Source organism: Nansenia antarctica (assembly GCF_963989245.1).
Source record: "Nansenia antarctica genome assembly, chromosome: 5".
Lineage (NCBI taxonomy): Eukaryota > Metazoa > Chordata > Actinopteri > Argentiniformes > Microstomatidae > Nansenia > Nansenia antarctica.
In genome coordinates, this window is record NC_137690.1 from 41,297,145 (window position 1) to 41,314,142 (window position 16,998).

A 16,998-nucleotide genomic window follows, 5' to 3' on the forward strand; every position below is an offset into this window, starting at 1 on the left:
ATACTGCGATTTCATTTTAATCATTCTCACAACGTCACTGATTTCACCACTAACTATTCACCAGAACATTTTATGATGTTGTGTATGGTATCATTGTAATCCTTGACCTTCAAAACATGGGGGTAGACATTTGTTCAGTGGATAACACTGAATGTTTGGTTAAGGAGATATGAAGCAAAATACATTATTCGGCTATGGCGGAAAGGAAAATGGCCACCTGAACACTTCATGATGTTGTATATGGTATCATTGTAATCCTTGACCTTCAAAACATAGGGGTAGACATCATCTGTTCGGTGTTATCATGTTTGGTTCAGGAGATATGAAGCAAAATACACAATGCGGCTATGGCGGAAAGGAAAATGGCCGCCATGGCCACTAGGAGGAGTTTTTGCGAGGGCTCCACGTCTGAAAAATTTCAGGACCCCAAACTGTACAAGTGTACCGAGTTTTGTGCTTTTATGAAAAAGTTAACTATTTTTTCACATATTACCCGGACTAATATAGAGTAGTTGGCTACAAGCATTTTCAATCTGGTATCTTCTCTATTAGTGGATTAACCGCTGTGGTGATTTAACAGCTGATAAAAATACATCAAGTAGACTACAAACAGAGCAAAACAAGAAAACAACACCAGAAAACAACCAATAGGCTATATTATAACCAATATGTGACAGCTCCTGGTGAAATTTCAAGTTGGTGTTAAGAAAAAAAACCGAAAACGAGATATTGTTGACACAATAAGTTTCACTTCTTCTCCCCTTCGAGTGAGTGTTGTTTGCAAGTTCACCAGTCAATATACAATTGGTCTCATTGTGACGTCTGCGTCCGCCATCAAAAATCAAACTTCGCCGAATTTTTACTTTTGACGCAGCCATCGGACGCAACGCAACGCTGACGCAACGCAGCAAGTGGAGCACCTTTCATTGATTACAATGCATTTGATCCCAATTCCGGGCGCAACGCACATTTGACGCAACGCTCGATGGCCATGGTGGAGGGATCTACACGGCCTCGGTGGAGAGGTAGGTGCCGCTGGTGTACCAAGAGTTTACTCTTTCGCTTTGTTGTTTGAATGCCAGATTGCCGCTTTAAACTGCTGTGATGCTTTAAAATGCTGTGAAGCATACCTTTACCTAAATCCACCTGCTATGATTCTGACTGGACAAGAGCCAATGACGGTCGGATGCTCAGTGCACCGTAAAAGGGTGCGTTCGTGAATACGCTCTGGAACTCTGATCAGCATTCATGGAATGCATCTTGTCCAATCAAATGACTTGGCCGCTTTGCTTTATAACGTTGAACCCAGTGTGCGCTCCGGCGCTCTCAGCGAATTTACGAACGCACCCAAAGCATCCGTGTTCTTGTAGGTTGTTGCATTACCAGGAAGTTATGTAGTAGCTGACAGTACTTCGTGGTTGTAACCCGCAACAGACTTAACGAATCTCGTCCTTTGACTCGACGAAACAACTGCACATTTACTGAAAGTAAGCAACCTACAGTTTCTTAAAAGCTGTGACCGATCGATGGGTGACGATGAGGCTGTAGGTCAATTTGATTCAGTCTACCTGCTGGAATGCAATGGGACATGCAACTTTATTGAACTGTATAACAATTGGACTAAGATTAACGTAATGCCAACGAAGTTGTCGCCGTTCCATGATGCAGTGTTCGGGCTTCTGATGGAAAAACACGCTCAACCCTGCTGTAATAGAAACTTGAACATTTTCGTTCCAGGTGGTATTTGCTGCTTTGATCTGACCGATTTTCGCTCACCTGTCCTACAGGTGACACAAGTGCTCACCTGTCCTGGTCTTTTTTCCCGTTTTTTATCCTACTGTTTTGCCCCATGGATATGCTTTTGTTTATGGTTTCTCTTGTCTTATTTACATGTATGTGTTCTTTGTTGTTTAATCATGTGCTAAATTAATAAACTAAACTAACAGAGTTACGTGGATATACTAAAATGAGGGCGGGGCTTGGGGCTGCTGCGTCGTACAGTATTTTGATAAGATAAAGCCGCATTAGCTCTGGAAAGTCTACACCGTGTGTAGTGGATTTAATACCCCACAAATGGACTAGGTACATAAAGGGAGCGGACGAATCTGTGGTAGTATCGGGAACGCTTTTTTGACGAGTCAAAAAAAGAAAGAAAGAAACGCATCAAAATACTGTGCCTCTCATTTCCTCCCCCCCTCTTCACTCCCCTGCAAATGACGTAGAATCCCCCTGTGTCCCCAGGTGGTCTGGTCGGGGCAGGATGACTACCGTGACCCGTCGGAACCGGCATATAGAGGCGCCTGTGGAGAAGCGAGGTCCAAACAAGGAAGAGGAAGATGAAGGAGTAGTGGAAGATGAAGACAAAGGGGACTCAAAGGATCTTCGGCTCACTCTTATGGAGGATATCCTGCTTCTGGGGCTCAAGGACCAGGTACATAAACCCCCCTCAGAACCACTCGTCAATATCAGGCCATGTTGCTAATCATAAAGTAGAACTCTGTGAAATATGGTATTGAACACTATCCCTAATCCATTACCCTAACCTCACCCCTAACCGTATGCCTAACCTCTAACCTTAAATTAGCACAATGGATATTGAATAAACACTCCAAGCTGCCCCTGTCTTGACTTCAGAAATGGGTTTTCTTTCATAGTCTTTGTGTGTTCAACATCAGGGAAGGTATAAGGGCTTGTGAAAACACATCCACAGTGGCAGGCTGTATTTACAAGAGAATATCAAATAAATCATTAAGAATAGTTGTTGACAATAAAAAAGAAAATTCACCCATTGGTTTAATCGATGCTTAGGAATGATACAAAATTAAAATTATACAGACTGAAATTAAACCGAGCTTTAAAGATGAAGGAGACACTCTGTCTCAATAAGACATTTCAATGAGGCATTATTCTGGAATAAACTGGCATATCATTAAAGTAATAATTAGGATAATTTCAGCCAATAGTTCTAAAAGTATGGGGGCTCTCTCTGCAACCTCATAGGAGCCCAAAGTCAGCTAACTTTGTGGAGACTCGTATGTATTGAAAATGGCTGCCTATGGCCGCTCATAAACTAGATTGGGTGGCTGAGTAACGTAAGACAGTGATTAAGTTAATTGATTATATTAATATGTCTTAATTTGGGTCTTGCTCATCTGTGAGTAATGTAAAGTCTAATCTTCTATGTTCATCCAGGATGGTGGTGTCTGATTATATTAACATTGCTTTGTTTCCAGTCAAGACTCAACATCCTGTTTCAATCCTTTTTTATTGTTGGGATAACAATAAAAAAATGTTCTTACGAAATGTTTGCAAATGGTTCGCAATGTCCGTCACTGCTTGCTTTACTTTGCATAGTTTACAAACCGACACACCCAAGTCAATTCCTGCTAAAGGGTAATTAAACATTGATATAGTGTATGTTTTCTCCTTGCTCTTAAGGACAAAGACATCACTAATGTTATCATTGACATACACACAAGAGCAACTTTCCGTGTAGCACAAAGGTGTGTGCAGACTTTTGCTCCATGCCAACACTAGTCTACACTGACCAAGATAGGAAGCTAATCATGAGCTTGAAGCAATACGTTTAATAATAACAATAAAAATATTAGTTTATTTCAGTAGGGACAGATGTGATTACAACTTTGACCCATTGAATAATCAAGAGTAAGCATTACACCATCATGCTTTTTCAGCATCAGTCCCTAGTTGGACCTTCAAATAAGAAATGAACAGATAAAGAGTACACACTGCAGACGTTGGATACGCTGCTGCTCTCAAGGCCCTTACATGCTCACCCCTGGTACAGCAGGTCCTTCCTGTTATTCATGTCGGTGGATCCTTCCACTGCTTTAAAGTAGATCTGACACTGGCAAACAAAACAGGGTTGATGATGAAACAAATGAATGCAGCCACCACTAACACGGATGTCACTTTGCGACACTGTCATCGTGAAAAATGTGCTAGGTGGCATTAGATGTTGATGTTGTTATTATTATTATGCTACTATTATTGTTGTTGTTGTTATTGTTGTTATGTTACTATTGTTATTATTATTATTATTATTATTATCTGATGCAGTAAACTGCTGAAGCACCTGCCTTTGGTTCATCTCCTAGGGTTACACGTCCTTCTGGAATGAGTGTATCTCGTCTGGACTGCGTGGCTGCATCGTCATCGAGCTGGCCCTCCGGGGCCGCATCCAGCTGGAGCCTGTCACCACCCGGAGGAAGAAGCTGCTGCAGCGCAAGGTAACGCACCTCCTTCACATAAACACGGTAACGCACCTCCTTCACATGAACACGGTAACTCATCTCCTTCACATAACCACGGTAACGCACCTCCTTCACATCAACACGGTAACGCACCTACTTCACATAACCACGGTAACGCACCTCCTTCACATAAACACGGTAACGCACCTCCTTCACATAAACACGGTAACACACCTCCTTCACATAAACAAGGTAACACACCTTCACATAAACACGGTAACGCACCTTCACATAAACACGGTAACACACCTCCTTCACATAAACACGGTAACACACCTCCTTCACATAAACACGGTAACGCACCTCCTTCACATAAACACGGTAACACACCTCCTTCACATAAACACGGTAACGCACCTCCTTCACATAAACACGGTAACACACCTCCTTCACATAAACACGGTAACGCAACTCCTTCACATAAACACGGTAACACACCTCCTTCACATAGACACTGTAACGCACCTCCTTCACATAAACACGGTAACGCAACTCCTTCACATAAACACGGTAACGCACCTCCTTCACATAAACACGGTAACGGACCTCCTTCACATAAACACGGTAACGCACCTCCTTCACATAGACACGGTAACGCACCTCCTTCACATAAACACGGTAACGCACCTCCTTCACATAAACACAATAGAATAAAGAACTCTGGCAAGTTACACTATCCTTCTTAATCCTTGGATATGGAAATGGTAAATGGACTGCACTTATATAGCGCCTTTATCCAAAGCGCTTGACAACGGCCTCTCATTCATGCACACTTCACACACCAATGGCGGCAAGCTATCATGCAGGGCGCCGGCCCGCTCACTGGGAGCAATTTGGGGTTCAGTGTCTTGCCCCAAGGACACTTCGACATGTGGCCAGCCAGGGCTCGAACCGCCGATCTGCCAACCTTGCGATCATTTGACCCCGGCTCTACTCCTGCACCAAAGCCAGCTGATATGTTTATCCTTTCAATCTTTCGCTAAGATTTAGGCACTTGGTTCTGAACCTGTTGAGTCTCAGAGTGTGTGTGTGTGTGTGTGTGTGTGTGTGTGTGTGTGTGTATACGTGTGTGTACGTGTGTACTCATGGGTGACCTTTGACCTCTACATGACCAGGTGCTGCTGAAGTCAGCTGCCCCCACCGGAGACGCGCTACTGGACGAGGCGCTGAAGCACATCAAGGCCACGGAGCCGGCAGAGACCGTCGCCAACTGGATCGAGCTGCTCACAGGTGCGAACGGGGGTGTCGCTTTACAGGAAGTTGATCTGAACCTGGGAAGTAATGCTTTAATGACTCTAGCAACAACATTGTACAGTATATACATGTCATTATAGTCATAATTGTCAGGGACCGGGTTGGTGTCAGCCTGAGAGAGATTCACAATTCTGTAAAAAAAAATCTATAATAATCGTTTAGTAGATACGTACGCAGATGTCAACTGTAGCTCAATGTCCAGAAGTCATTCAGTCATATATGCAGGGGTGCACATAACTTTTTGGGGCCAGTGCTCAGAGGAGCACCTAGGGATGCTGCTTGGTGCTCCCCGAGCTCGCGAGTCACGACCCGTCCCACAGGATGGATAAAAAAGGGATACATTTTACATTTACATTTACATTAAACAGATACATGGATAACTTATATTAGCAAAACGACATTTATTCATAAATAAAGATGAACGAACAAAGTATTGTGTGCAGAACAAAAGAAACAAATGCAAAATCAAATGACTGCTCTTTAAGCATGAAAGTCTGTCAGACTCCTTTAAACACAATGAATTCAACTGACATCTCTTTAAGCACTAACTGAATGTCTGTTCTTTAAACACAATGAAATCAATTGACATCTCTTTAAGCACTAACTGAATGTCTGTTCTTTAAACACAATGAAATCAACGGACATCTCTTTAAGCACTAACTGAATGTCTGTTCTTTAAACACAATGAAATCAACTGACATCTCTTTAAGCACTGCTCTGTTCTGTAAACACTGAAATCAACTTTTCAACAAAAAGTTACAGCCTAAGCATTTATTTATGCTACAAGCTTAATCATCATCATCACTGCTCTCTTGACTGCTGTTATCACTGTCCTCAATTTCAACCATGGTAGAGGATGTTAGGCTATCACTTTAAATAGCTCATTATTTTGATTGTGCAACAAAGTCTTTTTTTTCTAATAGAATTCCCAACCATATCCTGGGTCAGGGGTCTAGGTGCGATAATGAAGCTGTAAAACAAACGTCTGAACGTTTGAAAGCTTCAGAGAAAAGAAACGTGTCCCTTTTAGCGACGAGTCGTTCGGGACTGAATTTTCACGTGGCGGCGTGATAACCGTGCGATACGCGATACGTGGAATGAAAGTACGAGTTACGATACTTTCCGAATGTTTTCGTGAGGGGAGTCGCCGTGGTCGTCATCGGTCGACTGTTGTGATGGATTACTCGTCGGGCCTTCGGCTGAGGGGACGGCAAATAGTTACTTAGTGGGGCTTGCAGTGATGCAGCAGTCAGCAGTTGGATTTCGAGGAAGTAAATTCCTCTCCCAGCGCTTCCAGCTGTTGGTGCGCAAGAGCGCGTTCATGCGGCTGATCTGCCGCGCAGCATGCATTTTGGAGACGCATGCGCACTGGCGCACCAGTTATGTGCACCCCTGCATATATGTGTTTTCTTAGATGTGCTTTCTACATGACAGTATCTCAAGTAAGTCTTTTCATCTTCACACGTCTTGCTTTTGGTGTCAGGCGAAACATGGAATCCCATGAAGCTCCACTACCAGATGCGTAACGTCCGCGAGCGCCTGGCTAAGAGCTTGGCGGAGAAGGGCGTCCTCACCACCGTCAAGCAGAATTACCTGTTCTTTGACATGGTCACGCACCCGCTCACCAACACCACAGAGAAGCAACGTCTGGTCAGACGGGTGCAAGACTCCCTGCTGGACCGCTGGGTGAAGGACCACCAGCGCATGGAGGCCAGGGTGCTGGCCGTGCTGGTCCTGGCTCACTGCGCTGACGTGCTGGAAGATGTTCTGGCCCAGCTCCCTAACGAGAGCTACGAGGTTGTGTCTGCCCGCTACCAGGCCCTCGTCAAAAGCGACCCCAATGTGGAGGGCCGGAGCAGCAGTGGCCCTCGCGAAGTTATCTGGGCCGTCTTGGCCGCGTTCAACAGGACCTGGGTGGATCTGCCTGTGTGACACTTGACCACCGACAGATGAATCACTCCTCAGTTTCTAGGCTGAGGGTTAGTAGCGCAAGGGGGGGTCGACTCGATAACATTCATGGTTGTTTTTCATAAGTCCTGAGATCCGTAAATCTCATCTACTTTCCTCTGTTTTGATTTCTCCGTTTTGTTGTTGTTGTTGTTGTTGTTGTTCTACAGTGTTTGTTGCAGCTGTAGCTATTCAATGTTTAATGTGGCTGGGTTTTTATTTATGCTTTTATATACGAACCCATCAACTTTTGATTCAATCTAGAGCATCATAACTATCTGACCACGATCATTGTCACTGAGCTCGTAAAGGAAAAATCAGTCTGATTATATTACTTGTATAATTATAAAGAAAACTGGGGGATATTCCATCAACGTCGCTAAAGGAAAATCCAGGCTTATTTTGATAAGTCTTGCGAGAGCTGTCAAAATAAGGCTGGATTTCTTTGTACATCTCGCGAGATTTACAAAATAAGCCTGGCTTGTCCTTTAGCGAAATTGATGGAATACCTCCCAGTTCTCAGTTGGGTGTGGTTGGCTTTTTGTTTTACAGAAACCACTTTTACAGAAGCGATCTTTATCTTTCTCTGATCATAATATCAACGGGTTCTTCCATTGTGGAAGAACATTAACCTCCTATTGAAGTTGTTTTTGTTGCTGCTTTCTGTTCACATAATTCTCTTAAGACCTTAAGACCTTTTTTTTTTCTCTTACTTTAAGTACTCTACATACCTCTGACTCATTTGAATGTATTGTTGTTATGCTGGCCAGACCGGTAGGACTGGAGTCACTTACACAGGCCAACACAACCTCATCTTTAACAATGGTGGACTAACAACCTCACCTTTAACAATGGTGGTGTAGCAACCTGACCTTTAACAATGGTGGTGTTATGTTTACTGGTGTGAAAGGGTTCGCTGACTCTCAGGACTCTCAGATTACTTTGATATTGTTTATTTAAGAATACATTCATTGAACTGGTTAACTGTGCCTATGACCTTTTTATCCATTCTTTACCCTAGTATCTATGTAGAGAGATATATTTTGAAATAATAATATATAATATTTTTATTATGATTATGTGGTCTCGGGTGTGATCTCGAGTCTGTTGTTATTTCTGTGATCTGTCATGAGTCTGACGAAATGTGATTTGTAATCATGTGAAAACAGCAGGTCCAAAAAAAATAATAATACAAAAGCTTCCACGACGACTGCCTGCTTCCCCCCTGGCCTGAGCAGAGATGACTTCTTCCTGCTGTGACGGGTGGACAGATGATTCTATGACTGGTGGACAGATGGTTCACTTACTGAGTCAAATGTATTTGTTGTAAGTTGCAGGGATAAGTGGAATAAGGTCTGCTAAATGCCAACAATGTAAATGTCTACTTTAATGGGTCACAATTGTCTAAAACGTAATTATTATCAAATGGAATCTTGTCACCACATCCTCCAAGACGGGCAGCAGTTAGCACGTGGCAGCAGTTAGCACTGGAGAGGGAGGGATGACAGCACTGGAGAGAGAGGGATGACAGCACTGGAGAGAGAGGGATGACAGCAGTTAGCACTGGAGAGAGAGGGATGACAGCACTGGAGAGAGATGGATGACAGCAGTTAGCACTGGAGAGAGAGGGATGACAGCAGTTAGCACTGGAGAGAGAGGGATGACAGCAGTTAGCACTGGAGAGAGAGGGATGACAGCACTGGAGAGAGAGGGATGACAGCACTGGAGAGAGGGATGACAGCACTGGAGAGAGAGGGATGACCGCACTGGAGAGAGAGGGATGACAGCCGTTAGCACTGAAGAGAGAGGGATGACAACACTGGAGAGAGGGGGATGACAACACTGGAGAGAGGGATGACAGCACTGGAGAGAGAGGGATGACAGCACTGGAGAGAGAGGGATGACAGCACTGGAGAGAGAGGGATGACAGCCGTTAGCACTGGAGAGAGAGGGATGACCACACTGGAGAGAGAGGGATGACAGCACTGGAGAGAGAGGGATGACAGCAGTTAGCACTGGAGAGAGAGAGGGATGGCAGCTTCTCTCCGGTTTCACACTCACACCCTGCCAGATGTCCCTGTTATACTGTGATTCAAACTGGCAACGCTTCTGCTGCAGGCTCGTTGCTCTAATCTATAGGCTATACCTGCCACACTGCATGTATCTAATCTATAGGCTATACCTGCCACACTGCATGTATCATGTATCATCTATTAACCTAAATGGATCACACTTTGAAAGGGGGTGTTGATTTTAAAAAATACACATATATTTCAATATCAAGAATTTCGGGAAATAAAGCTGACAAGTGACATTAATGCAAGTTTGATTTAATTGATTGCCAAGTCGGACTAATAGGATCAGGGAGTCATGCGTTGTTGCGTCCACATGGGGGCGCCAACACCTCATATACTACAGTGCAGATGCCTCCATAGCAGTAATGAATGTCTCACAGTAGCTATCCTGTTTAAAAAATCTCCAAGGGTCCAATATTATGAGTTCAATTGCCATGAGACACACATCTAGCTAGCCCATGATATGCATTTGACATACATATGATCTACATGTTTGTAATGTCTATTGTTGTTTATAAAGTCTTACCATCCTTTAACTAACACAGAGGACATGCGCGGAGGTGTTGACTCACTGTGACATGAAATAATCCTCTTTTACTGTACATTCCTCAAGTAGATCAACGTTTAGATGATCAATAACATTATGCTAGTGCAGTCACTCTGGTTCATATACATTGTGACTGTTATGCTCATTTTACTCTCTTGATATGCCATGAAGCATAGATATAATAATAATAATAATAATAACAACTTTTTTTTTCAAAGTGCTCCAATCATTATAGAATCATAATTTAATTATTTAGTCATTTAAAGGCAATATTAAAAAGATGGGTTTGTAGTCTTGACTTGAACATAATGTGCTGAGGTTGCATCCCTAATGTAAACTGGCAGTGCATTCCACAATCTGGGTGCATAAAATGAGAATGCAGCCTCACCAAATCTCTTCTTCTCTGTGGTACACAGTAGTAGAAGGCAGTAGATGTAGAAATGGGACCAAATTGTATTCCAGTACCACCCTATAGGGGCTAGGGCTACAGATGACCTACATGGTGTTTTCAGTGGCATGATGATGTAACACAGTCAATAATGCCAATTCTATGTTGTCATATCGTCCCTGTATGAACTCCTTTAGACTAGATGTTTAGTCTAGAGATCTAGAGATCCTTGACATCCATGTCTATACTTTCATCCGAAGCAACCTTCCTATGCTATACTTAAAAGGGCAATCGGGGATTCAGTACATCAATTTTTGGACTTTTACAATTCTTGATATAGTCATTGATAATGAAAACTATCATTTTGATCTCATGGATGGTCAGGCCTTGCATATAGCTCTGTGTATGTATTTTAGAGTGGCTGCATTTATCCAGCCCCGTCCCTAAGTGGTTTATTAAATAAAGTGGCAGGTGAGAATGTTTTGTTATGGATTGAATTCCAGATTTCTCCTTTAAATAATGGTGGATACTTCTGTCTCTGTTCCTACTCATAAAAAACAGAAGGAAAAAAGACCTCCTGCTATTAGGATTTGAACCTGGGCACTTGTCTAGTCTATTACACACTGTTTTCTCAAAAGAAAGGCATCCATCTCTTCTCCCATGCTAAACGTAGAAAAACAGCCACGTGCCGGTTGTCACCACAATGTGTAATCAATGTGGACCGTCAACAAAGCTCAACAAAAAGCCCCCCAAACCCCCCCACCCATCCTCCCTCCTTTTGAACACGGTGTTCTTCAGCGGATGCTGATCACAATAGGTTCACCATTTGTCGGGGCTCCCTGGGGAACAGCATTTGTATTGTGGATGAAGTGGTAGAGATGTCAATGTGTTCCTCTGTCCATTCTCCACACTCTTTCTTTTCTTTTGAGCCTTTCCTCTCCGTATGGTGTATGCCTGGTTTGAATGTGGGGGTGGAGGCAGGGATGGGGATGAGGGTGGAGGTGGAGACGGTGGGGGATGGGGGGAGGGCATAAGATTACAGGTCACCTTCCATGGACAGTAGAAATGACCTCCCTTATACAGTAGAATCTGTCTGTCCACCAATCTAATCCTGAGGATGAAGGGAAGGGGATTGTGCCGGTTGGTTACCTCTTCCACATGAGGGTCACGTCATAAGTCCCAAATATTATTTATGAAGCTTACTTTACAATGCTCATAGAATATATGTGTTTTTGAATACGGTAGCCTAATTAACCTTCATGTTAATTGGGCCTCAGTAAGACCATGGGGTGATGAACATAACAAAGAATGAACCCGCAACGACACCTAGAAAGCCTTGATTTCATAGCTGTTGATTAAAGAGTCGACACACGTGTTGTAGCTACACTCTACAACGAAAAGCCACCATGAAATGTTTCTTCAGATCTGAATGAAACGATTTGACTCAGAAATTTCAATTTGGTGGACAATGAATGCTTTCGGTTTCAACAGATAGAATTTCACCCTGTTTCTTGAATTCACACAATTCCCTCTTTTCCTCCTTAGCGCCCTACATTTAATTAACAGAGAAGCAGACGACCCCCCCCCAAAAAAAAAACCTGTGTTGGCCCCAAAATGGTATACTGTATTGATCCATGGCTCTCTCACCGGCGGGAGGGGGGGGAAATGGTGGTTCAGGGGCAAGACAATTCCGACTGGACACCTCGATCAATATCGCGCTTCATCATCTCGTTGCCATGGTAACCTGTCGAGAGGGAGGACACCGCCTGCCATTTATTTAGTCCAGACGATTCCTGCTCAAAGTGAGCGTGTGGGAGCGTTAGAGAGAGGAGGGTCACGGGGATAAACGGGTCACGGCTCGTCCTGAAACCCTCCTCCACCCCCCCACCCCCCAGCAAGGTGGCTAATTAATGATGAGTCCATATCCAAAATATCAATCACCCTCACTCATTGATGAACTGATACATTGACAAGCAGCTACATTAACAACACACTGACAAAACGTATATTGACTTAGTTAATGGTACATTAATATATTATGCAAATACCAGCTGCAAAGCATTCTGGGGTTTGCAAAAAGGATGCCGTTTTCAAGGTTTTACCACTGTGGTTTACCGACTTGACAGTTAGTGTGCTTGGGAAGCCACAAGGCTACTGTTCCTCATCCTACTTTAATGACTTGCTAGTGGGATTGTTTCAGCGATGCAATGTGGAAACATGTGAGGAGAGAGATGTGTGAGTGGCAGGGAGAAGGGCCAGGGTTTTCCTTTCATCCTATTTGGTTGTTAAGTCGTGACGTGTTTCCGGGTCCAAAGTTGACTGAGGCGCTCTCTTCGAAATGCCTCAGTAATAATAATAATTCATTATATTTGTATAGCGCTTTTCCGAGGCTCAAAGACCCTGACAATATGTGGAAAACGGGAAAGTGCTGTGTCCCTTGTTGTATGAATAGATCTGAGTCTAAAAAACGATTGAACTGTCATTCTACCGCTGTAGTACCCTGGTACTCTGGTGCAGGAAATTTCTGGTTTGGACCCGGAAATTGCTAAACGTCACGTTTGACGTCAGACTTAACAACCGAATAGGCTCAACTGCTAGAAACTCCATTCATCGCTGTCCTCTCCTCCATCCCCCCACTCTCGTCCTATTCAAAACTCCTGGGAAAGGGGAGCTTAGGTGGCGTAGTGGGTTAAGAGCCAACCATGCAACCGCAGGATTCCCGGTTCGATTCCGGCCGCGGACATATCCTGCTTGTCATCCCTTCTCTCTCTCTCTCTCTCTCTCTCTCTCTCTCTCTCTCTCTCTCTCTCTCTCTCTCTCTCTCTCTCTCTCTCTCTCTCTCTCTCTCTCTCTCTCTCTCTCTCTCTCTCTCTCTCTCTCTCTCTCTCTCTCTCTCTCTCTCTCTCTCTCTCTCTCTCTCACCCATCCTTCCTGTCCTGATCTATGGAAGCAATTTACCATGAGAGGAAGGGGGTTGGTACAGGGTTGTGGCACGAGGGCCGGAAAACCCTGTACATGGTCCACAACCCCCGCCCTCGAATGGTAAACAGCCACCACACAATATAAAAAATAAATACACAGTTGTAACATTAAATTCATGTATTTACAATCATTAATCGTTTCAGAATACATATATCCTTCCGCCACAGAATATAGTCCCATAAACAAGATCAACGATTGCATTGTAGGTCAGCACAGGTGTTCTTAATCAGATTGATTGGGAGGTGCATTGATACTGGAAATGCGGTCTGAACTGAAGGTTGTTGGGATATTTACCACTGTTGCTAGCCAATCAGAATCCAGTATCCAAGCATGCTGTTGTAGAAACTGTCTCTATCAATAAAAAGAAAAATATGAGTGGGAAAAAAAACAAAACTCTTGGGAGACCAGGAGAATAAATCAACTTGATTGTAAAACCACCACTGTAAATGACAATATTCACTCCAACAACTCTGTTGGGAATGTTTGGGGATATGATTATCTCCATAAGTGTGACTTAAGTCCACAGTGTGTCCTCCCTTCCCAAGTACAGTCATGTGACTAGATCCTAGGGAACACTGCTAGGGGCCCGTCCTCCCATATAGTATCTCTCTGGACTGGATGATACCAGCACCCAGTCTCCCTCCCACACTGTTAGATTGAGGGCTCTTGTCATTGACCCCAATCTCGGGGAGGGTCATGCAAACATGATCATTGGAGAAGTGTCTTCTCCTTAGCCCTCCTGGTCATCATCCAATCAGCTGCTTGCGTTCAGAGGTGGACAGGTTCCTCTTCTCTCACGGAGGTAAGAGCTGAGTCGTGGGGGTCAAGTAGGGAGTGGGGTTGGTTGGTTAGGGGAGGGGGGGCTTTAGCCTCTACAGCCTTTCAGCTGGACAATAAGGAGCCCAGTGACCTATGACCCCTGTTGGCTGCTTCAGATGGTCCTGCCTCCACAACCCCAAACCGGTCAATAGTGACCTTTTGCGGCTTACGGTGATGGGTCCTATTGATTTACTCAGAGCCAGGACTGCAATAGCATAGGCACTCCCTCTTCTGCAATGGTGCACCACCGTGGGTCCTGGAAGCCTGCTGTGTCTGCTGGTTTTTTTAGCCTCTCCTTAACAGTTTTTCTTCGCTGGCATTTTATTTATTTCTTTTTTTTTTATTGCTATGGACTTTTCTATGGGTTTTTTATATTTTTATCTTATTCTTACTGTATATTGTTCTTATTTCAGAATTTTAATTTAGATTAGTGTGTTCTGTATGTTTCGTAAAGGTATGTATGTATGTTGCGATAACATTTATTTTTATTTTTGGGGGGTCATTTCCACCACAGGGGGTCACAGAGCCATCTGTATCCAAAGGTCATTGACTTTGGCCACCATCTGTTCGGACATCTCTCTCTCTGTCTCTCTCTCTGTCTCTCTCTCTCTCCCTCACTCTCTCCCCCTCTCTCTCTCTCTTCTGGACACATGACACAAAATAGAGGGGCCAAATGTTCCCTATGCTCTTGTGCCCATTGTCATGGTCAATGATGTTAAGCTTTGTGAGCCTTTCTTTTCTGCAGCGTGAACCCTATTGGCTAGTCAGGAGACTGTGGCTGATGGAGAAAAGGAGAAAAGCGGAGTAAGAGAAAACAGCCTCATCTCTAAACACGGAGGGAGAAGGAGGGTTGGAGCGATAGAAGGGGGGAGAGAGGGAGGTTAGCCGCAGTCCATTTATTATCACAGAGATCGATAACCTCCACCATGACGGGGGTTGCTAGGCGACTGCAACATCCAAGATGGAGTCAGAGAGGTGGAGAGGAGCAAAAGCCAGCTGGGGGTTATGGGTCACCAGCAGGGTCGTTGGTCACTCTGAAGTGAGGAGGGGTAGAGGGGTAGAGGGTTGTCATTTCTGTATGGTTCATCTGAAACATGGCTGTTTCACCACATCAGGTAGAAACACTTGAACTCATTTAGTGTCAAGGGTGAATAATGTCACACAAATGGTCAACATTATTCAAATGGTCAACATTCCTAAATTTCGTTGTTTGGTACCTGTACTGTAGCAATGACAATAAAGACCATTCATTCATTCATTCATTCATTATAGAGTTCCACGGGTGACTTTGTTCAAAAAGAATGCATAAATCATGATGCTTCATTTTGTGGCCAATCAGAGTAGGGTTGGTAGGTAAATACCACATAAAACACTTGGCACTCTTGGTGGAGAGTGTTCCAGGAATACTAGTTGATGAGTTAATAGCTAAAGGTTGTGGTTGTGTACTACCCAAAAAAACTACAGGAACAACATATGTGGCCAAATCACCTCAACCTGAACTCCTTAACTCTTTGTTGGATGTCACTTTAAGGTGATTTGGCCAGAAATGTATAACTTTGTTTTGGTCCCTGATCACTACATTGTTTGTTGTTAGCGTGGTGGCTAACAAAAGGGTGCTAACTGAAACTGTGTGTTAACTGAAACTGTGTGTTAACTGAAACTCTGTGTTAACTGAAACTCTGTGCTAACTGAAACTCAGTGTTAACTGAAACTGTGCTGACTCAAACTCTGTGCTAACTCAAACTCTGTGTTAACTGAACCAGGGCTGCCAAGTCTCACGCAATCACCGTGAGACTCACGCATTTCAACCAGTTCTCACGCTCTCACGCCGCATCTCTATTTCTCACGGCGAGAAATACTTTTTTTTTTTTTTTTTTTACGGGACTTTTATTTTTGAAATTCCTTGAAAGAAAGCTACCGGACATGAGTTTCGTGGCATCTTTCTGCACGCGAGTTAACTTGAGTCTGCAATCGAAGCGGCAGGCGAGCGCTGATGGAAGAACCTGTGTTCACATGAGCAGCAAGAACGTAGCAAGCAGGGTTGCCAGATTGGGCTACTTTTGGTCACACTGGACGGGTGGATTCGGCAGCTTTTAGACCGGTTGGGCTGGACATTGTCAATTCCATCTGGCAACCGTGGTAGCAAAATATGTGCATACATTACAACACCGTATCTGGTAGCCTACTGGACTGGGTTGCACCAATATGGCGTAAGTCATTACTAAATGCAGGCATTTAGTAGTTACTAAACCCCTAGTTGTTACTAGTTAGTTTCAAACTAGTTGTTTACTAATTTCGGTTGCACCATGCCAATCTTTTGCCAATCTTAGCTAGTAAATACTCAGTTTTGGTAACTGTTTTTTGTTTCTCTACTGTAACATAACCAGGTACATTAATAATAATTATTATTAATAATTACAATTTACAATACAAATACAACAATTGGGGGTCCCTCCAAAAAAATGTGGGCGCGCTGCTGTGCTATCTGAAACTGTGTGTTAACTGAGACTGTGTTAACTGAAACTGTGTGTTAACTGAGACTGTGCTAACTGAGACTCTGTGCTAACTGAAACTGTGTGTTAACTGAGACTGTGCTAACTGAAACTGTGTTTTAACTGAGACTGTGCTAACTGAAACTGTGTTTTAACTGAGACTGTGCTAACTGAAACTGTGTTTGAACTGAGACTGTGCTAACTGAAACTCTGTGCTAAC

At 43.7% G+C, this 16,998-nt stretch overlaps 1 protein-coding gene across 1 annotated transcript; it reads left to right on the forward strand.

Moving 5' to 3' along the window:
* Window positions 1-1,536: 1,536 nt before the first annotated feature.
* golph3l (golgi phosphoprotein 3-like) lies at window positions 1,537-7,460 on the forward strand (the record flags this gene model as incomplete). Its single annotated transcript, XM_080531624.1, has 5 exons — window positions 1,537-1,544; window positions 2,242-2,431; window positions 4,119-4,250; window positions 5,390-5,504; window positions 7,012-7,460. 5 exons carry the CDS (start codon window positions 1,537-1,539, stop codon window positions 7,458-7,460), a joined length of 894 nt encoding a protein of 297 aa, XP_080387750.1.
* Between the last annotated feature and the right edge of the window lie 9,538 nt (window positions 7,461-16,998).